Source organism: Syngnathus leptorhynchus, chromosome 5, assembly GCF_054491065.1.
Source record: "Syngnathus leptorhynchus isolate UIUO chromosome 5, UIUO_Slep, whole genome shotgun sequence".
In the NCBI taxonomy this organism is placed as follows: domain Eukaryota; kingdom Metazoa; phylum Chordata; class Actinopteri; order Syngnathiformes; family Syngnathidae; genus Syngnathus; species Syngnathus leptorhynchus.
In genome coordinates this window covers 9315783-9326376 of record NC_141199.1, presented here as the reverse complement: position 1 = coordinate 9326376, position 10594 = coordinate 9315783, and the positions used below count along the sequence as shown (strand labels likewise).

The 10594-nt window shown below is 41.5% G+C and overlaps 2 protein-coding genes across 2 annotated transcripts; both read right to left on the bottom strand.

Annotated features, from left to right (window-relative positions):
- Positions 1-642: 642 nt before the first annotated feature.
- On the bottom strand, positions 643-4652 carry best2 (bestrophin 2). The gene is made up of 9 exons (XM_085911590.1): positions 4501-4652; positions 4324-4418; positions 3709-3942; positions 2910-3064; positions 2752-2829; positions 2253-2405; positions 2070-2150; positions 1664-1818; positions 643-1366 (listed from the first exon to the last, which is right to left on the bottom strand). The coding sequence occupies exons 1-9, from the start codon at positions 4650-4652 to the stop codon at positions 643-645; spliced, it is 1827 nt and encodes a 608-aa protein (XP_085767716.1).
- Positions 4653-5675: 1023 nt separating this feature from the next.
- On the bottom strand, positions 5676-10117 carry get3 (guided entry of tail-anchored proteins factor 3, ATPase). The gene is made up of 7 exons (XM_085913092.1): positions 9926-10117; positions 8298-8445; positions 7906-8054; positions 7499-7649; positions 7293-7400; positions 6800-6997; positions 5676-6620 (listed from the first exon to the last, which is right to left on the bottom strand). Exons 1-7 carry the CDS (start codon positions 10063-10065, stop codon positions 6492-6494), a joined length of 1023 nt encoding a protein of 340 aa, XP_085769218.1. The 5' UTR covers positions 10066-10117; the 3' UTR covers positions 5676-6491.
- Between the last annotated feature and the right edge of the window lie 477 nt (positions 10118-10594).

Here is a 10594-nt window from a genome sequence, read left to right as displayed (position 1 = left end):
CATCCATTTTCAACACCGCTTATCCTGCTTAGGGTCGCGATGGATGCCGGAGCCTAGCTCAGCTGACATTGGGCGAAAAGGCAGACTACATCCTGCATTGGTCGCCAGCCAGGGCACATACAGCGATGTCACACTCACATGCACGCCAATATTGGGCGGGAATCCATCCCACACTCCCCTGCACACATGACTAGCGAGTGTATGTACTCGTGAGTGACTCCTTGAATGTTAGAGGATAAAACCTTTTGCAAAGAGGCAAATTTGATCATCGAAATGTCACATTTGTTTGCAAATTGTAGAATTATTGCAAATGATATGTTAAAGATGAAAATCCATAATGTGTTGAAGTCCAGAAGGCAGACCGGTTCATCAGAGGATATTTTCTACGCTTTCTTTCTTTCATTCTCTTTCTCTTTCTCATCATTTTATTGTTTCTCTTTCTTTATTTCTATCTCTCACCTTTTTCTCGCTCTCTCTTGTTCTGTCACTTTCTTTTTCTTTGTCTTTCTTTCTCTTTCGTTCTCTGCCTTTTAATCATTGAGCAGAGGTCATAGCTCACCCACGACACAAATAGTGATACTAAGTGTTATGTAACTCAGGAGGATGAATTCAGAATTCGATTTTGCCAGTTTCTACAAGAAACTACGCCAAAGTCCCAGTCAGCTCTGATCCCATGCTAAGACTGCGGAAGCGCTGGGGCTCGAAAGACGACACGGTGAGGAAAGACACTTGAGAAGGATGAAGAGTAGAGGGAGCAGCTTTGTGGTGGTTGATAACAGGTTGCGAGCTGCAGTGTTCCAGATTAGAGTGGGAAGTGGGGTGAGACGGGAAAGGAAAGGGCTGATGAAAGGTGGAGACCGCTCGAGTTTCTCTAGAGGCCAGAGGTGGTGGAGGAAGACGCAACACAGAAGATGGGATCTCTCCTTGCTTTTCTTCTTCCAGTCTTGTGTGGCTAAGTTCAACTCCACTTGCAGACATGACAGCGTCCTCGTCAGAGCGCTTCTCCTGCTCGGCCCCAAACTGAATGTCAAGCAGAGGCGCTCTGGTGGGCTTCTCCTCCCTGAAACTACACACGGTGCTCTGGGGGTCCTGCCCCAACCCGGACGGCAAAGAGCCCCCTTTGCCTATTTTACAACTTTCACTGTCGTCGTCATCGCTGATGCACTGGTCAATGCTGGGGGAATGATAGAGTCTCTGAAGCTGGGCCGAGGTGCGTCGCAGGGCTCCGCTCATGAAGCCGGCGTGTGAGGGGGCCGCGTTAAGGAGCCGGTTGAACAGAGCCATGTTGGGGTGACGGCTGACCGACTCTTCCATGTTCTCAGCTATCTCCTCCAGAGGCTGGAAGTGCATCTCCTCTTTGGGGATCCTGCCAGACAGCAGCAGCATTACAGGCAGTTCTTCTTTCATCATCACACATACTGGAACACTGATATTCTGATTTGATCATTCTCTCTCGATAATATTTTTTTTTTTATTACTACACACCTTCAGAAGTACTTCATGTAGTTCTAGGAAGTAAGTGTTACTATCATGGCCATGTGTCCCAGTGCTTTTTGTCCATATATTGTACTTTTGTTTTGCTTTTTGAGGTGATCCAAAATTAAATATGACAGTGATAAATTGAATACACAGACAATGAAAAAGGTGAAGGTCGTAGACTCACGCCATGTCAAACGTCGACCCTTGGAAGGAGGGTTTGCGCAGAACAAAGAGAGTTGCAGCTGTATAGGGTGGTCTCGGGTTGGAGTCGTTCCAGTAGCGATCTCGTTCCATCATCGGTAGATCTCCATACATCTCATCCACTGCCATCATGGACACCTGCAGGGCAGAAAGGAAAATGAACAGATTGACTGTGAAACATTTCAGCATGACTCAGGTACCCCAACTCCACCAGAAGCTACAATGACTACAATAAATACTTGAAATAATTATTTAACAAGGCAAGAAAATACAATTAAGTACAGATCTTGTATCAAATGCCTTTGTCTATTGCAAAGTTTCCAGTCATTTCTGGGTTTCAATATGATGATAAGATTGGAAACACAGCAAAATGACAAGAATCAGCCAACCTGGAAATTTCTGTCAATCAGCCAGTTGGTCTCAAAGTCATCGTCGTCTTCTCCAAAAGGGTTGATCAGCTGCTCTGCAACCTTTAGGGAAAGAAACAATAATATCAATTAATATAAAAAAAAACAAAAAAAAAAACAATGAAGGTATTTTGTTGAATGAATTCAAAGTAAACAGCCGCTGACCTTGAGCCACCCGGCATAAAAGAAAAACTGCAGTAGGGTAAAGATTGGCACGTAGAGGTCAAGATCATGGCCTGGGTAACCTTGACTAGGATCTAGGAACTGCCGACCAATTAGACATACCAGGAAAAAACTGTACACAGCTAAGGTCACCACCTACAGGACAGATAGGGAACAGGTTTATACTTATCATATCATCCTAGTTATAGTGGTTGTAGTTTGCAAGGAGGCACAGAGAGTATTTAATAGCTTTTGTGCAGACAGCGTGGGTGCAGCTCCAACTCCATGAATATGAGTATGTATTTATATCATCCGTATCTAAATATCAAATAGAATGTGCAGGTCAATTCAACAGCTGTGGAATTTATATTTTGATAGTCACGCAAAATAATACTTTTTGTTTTACCATATAGTTCATGTATTTTACTTGTGCTAACTTGTTTTGGTATTTGGTAGCATACAAAGTAATAATCCAGAGGAAAAAAAAACAATGTCTGCTTACTTGAGTATAGACCAGTGGAACACTGATCATGTCATAATGAAACAGCATGCCGCATTTGCCCCTGAATACATTTAGCTCCTGCTTGAAAACAGTCACAATGAGATCACATGCCAACACGAGACCTTCACGTGTGCACGTGCCTGCGGATGACAACACACCTCCAGCAGCAGCTTGAGCGTGTGATCATCTTTGATGCGGCCTTCGCAGCGGGCCACGGCAGCCAGGTTGGTGAACCACACGCAAGGGATCCAGTATTTGTTGTAAGGAGAATGAAGGGATTCAAATTTCTTCCGCTCCTCTCGGCTCATGAATCCTGCACAGGTTTTCAAATGCTAATGTAAATAGCAAGTTGGGGAAGTGAACCAGCAGATAACTCAATGTCAGATTTCTTGGTCTAAATAAATGTACAATGGTAATGGAACGCTGACTAATACTGACTCATTAGTGCAACCTAATTAATTTGAGTGTCATCCAAAATGTATTTCAGAAATTCAATCCAAAAAAATGAGACGAGTTAACAGATACAGAAAATCTAGGCCAATTCCTAATTTATATAATTTCTTGAGGTCGTAAATTCGGGGTTTCATTAGCTGTAAATTACAATATATTCAGCACATTTCTACAAATTTTTTTTAATTAAACCATGAAATATTTTACTGGAGTGGAGTGAATCCATAAATTCTCTTTTTAAAAGTAGTTGAACTGCAGTACTATAAAATGAATAGCAGGATTGATGGAATTAAACTAATTAAATTTCAGTTTTCTGTGTGATTCTAATTTTAAGTTCTCAATCAGAATTTCAACAGTAATGTGGAGTGAACCTGAAGATTTTTGTCCATTTTAACCACGTGACTATTTGAGAGGTTAGAGGTCACAGAAACTGAAATTGAGAGGGGGCATAATATACGACTCTCTCTGTCCGTTCCGGTTCTATCTTCAGTACCATCAGACACTCACCAGCCTCCACCACATGGTCCATGGTAGGGAAACGCTTGAAGACAGCCGTGCTGACAGATCTGAGGATGAGCAGGGCCGACAAACTGGCATAGCGCATCATGGTGCGTCTGAGAAGGCGGCCTCGCTCGTCACTGCCCTGGAGCCCCCCCGAGAGGACGCACATGAGCCGATCGGGAAGCGGGATGCTTGTGTACTGGCTCCACCAACGGTTAACCACCAGGGTCACGTAGAAACCTGCTCACAGCGTTCCAGAGGAAACACAAGCAAATGGTCAGCAGTGCTGCTGGCATAGAAGAAGGAGGGAGCATCATTTCAATCATTAGGTTGATGTTAAGTTGAAAGGAAAGTTGTTGAATGAAAGTTGACGTAAGTTGCATGGCAGGTTTGTTGAACACAAGAAAATTGGACAATTGGCTCAGTGTGGCTTTGAGCGCTCAGGGTTTATCCCAAGTTCTAAGGAGGAGTCAAAACTAACTGTGGGTGTGGATGATGGTTGACTACATGTAACCTGTCAATTGACTTGACCTCTCACCCGAGGTCAGATGATCAAATGATCACAAAGAGGCTGTGAATCCCAAAGAAATATGGTTTTGTACAGATGGCATTGCCACTTACCCAGTACAAAGGACATTGGGATGAGACTGGCATAGTGGTTGCAATAAATTGCCAGCTTCTCAAAATACCTTTTCTGATCATCAGGTAGCAAAAACCTAAAAGAAAACAACCACTATTAAAAAGCTAACCTAACAATTATGACTTGAAGAATGAGAGACATCTCTAAGTAGTATTTACCTGTATGTGATACTGATGGCTGTATACATGGCAAAAAAAGCCAGGAACTCCTTGTACAACACCTTGTAGATACTTCCTTTCCAAGCCAAAAGCAACTTGGAGAAACCGCAGAAACGAGCATTTGCAACTCTGGCCGTGTAGGTGACAGTCATTGTTGCAAGCGTGCTCTGGCTCAGAAGAAACAATCCACTGAAGGTTTGAGTCACCTTACTAATACCTGCATGTACAACACAGATAGAAAAGCGCTGGTTCGTACATTTTTTTATTTTTATAACCATCGTGACCGATATTAAAATACAGTAACATATTAGGCCTAAGTGTTCATTCAAAATGGGAAAAGAAATCCTTAAAAAATGAATAAAACAGTTAAATCAAACATACACTTGACAATTTTTTTTTTTAAAGTATTCTATTTGAAAAAAATCATTGCAGTAACGTTTTATATTATTGGTGTCTGGGTCCCATGAAATTTTAAACATCACTAGCCAGCTATGGCTCCTAGACCAAAAAATCCCAAACACATCTGTGATCATTTTAGATTTGGTTTAGTGAATCATTGTTTTTCTTCAAATGGAAATTACTTACCTGTTTTAGTTGAGGGGTTCTTTGGTTTAAAGTCCTCCAAGTATGTATGAGCTTCCAATGGTGTTTTTGGCTCCAGAGCACACGACCCCGACGTCCCCCGGCGTCTACAAGAAACTAATCCTCGCAGCCTCCTTGGTGCTTCCAGTTATCAGTGCGCCCCGGGGTAAATCCCCAAATCGAGGAGGACGAGCAGCTCGTTAGCGCGGTTCCCGACCGGGAGCGAGCGGCTGGATGATGGAGCACAAGCGACAGGCCCTAACTACAGAGTTGCACTGAAGGAAATTACAAAAGTCCAGTAAATGGAACTTCACAAACTTTTGGTTGAAATAAAAGCAACAAAGTAAATATGCTGATGAACCTACACAACACATGGATGGAAAGTGGACTTATGGCCATCTTTTCACAAAAAACAAATGACTTTTTGAACTCCCCCCCCCGACAAACTCGTAAGTGTTTCTTGCGAAAGGCTACAGAGCCCTAATGTGAAAGGTTACCTGTGGCTTCATGCTTCGTCAAAGTCAATCCATTGCCCAGTCGGAATGCTTGCTAATAAGCCCATCAAATGATTGCCAACAAAAAGGAAAATGAAGTTGTTGAATTAAGTTTAATTAACACTCACACCATCATTTCAAGAAATTCCCATACAAAAAAAGTTTTTGTTAACTCATATGCATTCACTAATAGATTTAATTGCAGCATTAGCTGAGTCGATCTGTATCCATACCCGCCTAAATGCTCAGCTCACAGTTCATGTTGGGTGACATTCACTAATTCATAATTAACAATGCACTTTATGCTTCTAAACACATTTCTATACTGTTCTCAAAATTCCGACAATATTTGACAGTTAGGAGCTTGGCAGGGCTCAAGTCATATTTTGATCATACGTATAACTGCCTTTGAATCTCAGGATGCTGTCAAAGACCAAAAAAAAGAAATTGCTGGTTGAACTACTTCATTCAAATCATGGATTTAATATTGTGCTGGAGGAGAAATAAATGAAAGCTAAAATTATTCTGGTAAATTTTCTTTTCATGACACGGATGGTTATTATTGAGGAAAATATGACAAAAATTCCACAGTTAAGACTTACTTCAAGGGCTGAAGCATAATGTACTATACTGTTGTAAGCTAAACGCTCAGTATGGAGGAAAGGAAGCCGGTTAAATGTTTTAAAATAGCTATTTTAGTGCTACCGATATGATGCATGATCAAGAAAGTAAGGCGACAGTAATGTAAACTGTCCGAGCGTTTTAACAGGGTGGCTTGAGTAGATGTGAGATATCATCAGCTGCTCCTGAAGCGTGCCTGGTTTATTGAATATGGGTGAGAGGCCAGTTGGGGGAGCTCAGGGGGGGGCTTTGGGTGAGCAAAGTGGTCGGGGGCTGGTCCCACGAGGAGGGGAATTACTTGTTTGGTGGCTTATAGGGCTCCAGAAGCTGCTTCGAGAACGTATTGACCTTATCGGCACCTCGAACTTCATGGGGCAACAGAGGCAATTTGACTATGTGGAAATCTTCATAAAGGTCCTCCATCTGTTGGAAACAAACAAGCACACAATGCGGGATTATATTTTGGGGTCAAGAGCCATTGTCGCAAACACGTTGAGTATCTATGCATTCATCCGTTTCTTTATATTAAGGTCTTGGTTGATCTGGATCCTAGCCTACTGTTTGGACCAGTAACTGCATCCCATCATACCAGAAATGCATACCTGATCCAAATACTTGGACTGAATCTTGTGTCGCGCTTCACACATTTTACACGGCCTCTCTGTTTCGGGGAAAACCAGCTGGTTGACAATGATGTTGTGTGTATCAATGCGGCACTTGGCCAGTTCTTGAATTAGCCGTTCTGTCTCGTACAGGGACAGGAACTCGGCGATACACACGCAGATAAAAGTGGTCTGCTCCTGTGGGTGGCAACAAAGAAGGCTTAAGTTACATGGAGACATAAAACTGTGGAAATGAACAAGTCTATCACGTCACCACTCAGCAAGCCCAAAATTATTCATACTCGTGGAGTATGAATAATTGACTGCTGGCCTCGCCCTTTTGTAAATGTAGTATATAGAATTACGCCACAAATTATTCATTTTCGGGCTTGATTGTAGGTACTACGTATGCTCTTTTTCTTTTTAAATGTTATGACTTTTTTTTTTTTTTGCAGACCCTCCAAGTTACACTTACAAAGTAACAGTAACTTACAGGGTCTTTGAACTGCTCGCTAACTGAGCGGATGACAGGCAGAGTCTCTTCCAGCTTGGATGCCAGCTGGTCTGCGTTCATGTCACCCAGGCCCAGCATGTTGCACATCTGTAATAAAAAATAAAATAAAAAAAAAATGGAAGAAGTGAGCTCATGTTGTGTACACCATCAAGCCAAGAATGTCTGGGTTTTGGCACACCCCTCACCTGTGAGATGAAGGGACTGATCTGGTTCTTGATCTGCATGAGTCGGCCCAGGCCGCGTTCCACTATGGTGGGGAAGTTAAGCAGGCGCAGTGTGTGGCCAGTGGGTGCAGTATCAAAGACAACCACTGAGAAGTTCATTCCTTTCACTAATCTGAGGCATGAGGGAAAAGACAAACTTAAATATATTGTTTCTGAATTTTTCCATTGATCAGTAGAGCTCTGTTTGGTGGAGTAATTTTTTGATCAGGTAAACCCCTGAGAGTGAGTAAGCAGGACGGCAATAGTGGCGTCAACGACATATTCCAGTGAGAGACTTTGTATTTTGCCATTTAATTAAACAAAAGTCCCATAGTACAGTGTGGTAAAATGGGATGAGACATGTTTTGACATGAAAGTGACAATCTCACCTCATGACCTCTGCATAGCTCATGGCTTCATCAATGCCAGGGAAAGCGCTCATGGCCTCCTGCATCATCTTCTTGCCCATGCTGAGCATGTTGTCTTCCTCAAAGAACTCATCAGGAAGCTCTGCTACACCCAAGCTTGGATCAATTTCCTACACTCGCACACAGATACAAGCACGTACACATTTGTGGAATCACCAAGTAGCATTGATTTAACACCACCTCTAGGTATCCCTTTTTGCAGAATGGTGGCCTTTGTTTGAGAATGTGAATTTTTCACAAGACTGAAAAGGCAAATTTGATGCAGATTTCAGTTTTTGGGGCTTTTTAAAACAATGTCTTTGATTTAGACCCATACATGTCTACTTGCATCTTTTACCAAACGACACACTTACCATAGCAAAGAGGTTGTCATAGCCCTTGACCTTTGTAGGCACCTTTGAGAACTTCTGGTCAAAAGCATCAGAGATGTTGTGAGCAGGATCAGTAGAGATGATAAGAACGCTCTCTCTGACAGCAGCCAGCTGGACAGCCAAACTGCAACTGGGAAAGTGTATTAAAACATGTTAAATTCATCTTATGTACCAAGAGAAATAGAAAAATACATAGATGGGATAATGGGAGAGCATGTGACGCCAATTTAATGTTCTCTTTTTGTTTTCAGAGACCTGTCTAGTATAGTTTTTAGGGTGGCGTTACAACATTGCTTATAGAAGACCACAGTTCAAGTTTTAAATCTACACATTAAGAACAACATAGTACCAAATAAGGGCTACATAAGGATCCCACCTCCAGAACACCAATATTAACTCATTCTCATTAACAGTGTCAAATAGGGCTTGATATAACTTTATTCCATAATTTATTTCGGAACAATTACGTCAATACTGATTTTGTTGAAATCAAAATTGGGAATTAACATATTTGTTAAGACATGATGTTTACAACGTCTTTCATGCGTGTCGTTTCTGTGTAACCCTTGTAACAGCAAGTGCGAGTGAATGTCAGCCGTAAAATATTTGGCTTTGAAAGGTATTAGGATGCGTTGTCTCTCACAAAACACCCCAAACATTTTCTGCAATGCATTAGAAAGCAGCTGTCAAAGACGTGAGTCGTGTGTCCGTTGGCGGTCGCAGGTTAGCTTCACATCATGCTACCCTGGTGTCCCGAATCCAGATGTGGCCGTTAACGTAAAGCCAGTTCAGTAATATTGTGTTTCCTGTGTGCAGATTCGTCACAAGCTAAAGAGCTACATGACGGCGTAACTGTCCAATGTTTCAATAAACACGTGAAACTAAACGTCTCGTTCAGAATGCTGACTAGCTGAAATAAATTGTAAACAGTAAAAATATAACAGTAGAAAGCAAGATTTTGAATCAGGGACGCCAAGTAACAACAAAAAGCATCAACAGCTCAAGTGGCAGACCGCTATGCTAACAGCGACACACGCTGTCTGCCACAGAAGATGTACTTTGAATTAAAAACGAATTCCCCCCGCGCGTTAATCTGGTTACATGGCGTCACGGGTTCAAATCTCACTTCCTAAAGTTAAAATGTCATTTTTAATTGTTTAACTGTAGTCAGAAGTACTAAACGAGACATTTTGTTACACGTTGTTGTTGTTGTTGTTGTTGTTGAATGTTTTAAGAGCTATGCAGTTGAACAATTTCCACGTACGAGATGACGAATCTGCAAGCAGGAAACACAAGATAATGGAACTGACTTTGCCCTGACGGCTACATCGAGATTCGGGAGCTAGTTCATTTGGAAGGCTGTTGAACCACAACACCGGCATATTGACAGTTATGACCATGACAGGAAAAAGACACGGTCTGAATGAATGGTGTAGAGTATATGACAGCTATACTATATAAAGTTAAACATGAAATTATCTAATATAATAGACAGGTCATCAGCAAATATTGAAAAATGATCGAAATTATGGTACTGTCAGTTTGACTCGGTGACACGGTGACTGTATCTCGGTGCTAATGAGCTAATGAGCAGATTTCTTTTCACCTACCTACACGTTGTTTTACCGACACCCCCCTTTCCGCCAACAAATATCCATTTCAACGATTTTTGCTCGATAATATTCTTCAATGTTGGCTCTAAAGGCTCTACATCAGGCGCATCTTCAAATTCGTCTTCCAACGCTGCCATCTTGTGTGTGTTTACTGTCGCCGTAAAAATCGGATTGGGTGGGTGGGATGAACTCTCTGTGCTACGTTCAATGCTCCTCGGAAATTGTAGTTTTAACGAATACTACTTGCATTCTTCGTAATGATCAATAGGGGAGCAGAACCAAGTGATCGAAGTCCAATTTAGTACGTTCAAGTTACTGTATTAAAATTGGTACAAAATTATATATTTATGATAGCCAGGTCTGAATCTGAATATTGTGCATCCTATAGCAACAGTCTACTCATGTTGTCACAAAGTGTCTGACATTAAATTGGTCAATACACTCCTGAGAAACCTCATTTGTTTGACTATATTTCTTTTTTGACTTGACCTCCCCAAGAGAATTTATTTATTTATTCATTGAGAAACTAATTTGGATTCAAATAAGAATAACAGATATTTTTTTCTAAAAGGAGAAATACAACCCATTTATTTTTCCCGATATAAAACAAAGGCAAACCAAAGGCTTACATGATGCTTTTTCAAATAATAAATGTTTATTGAATGT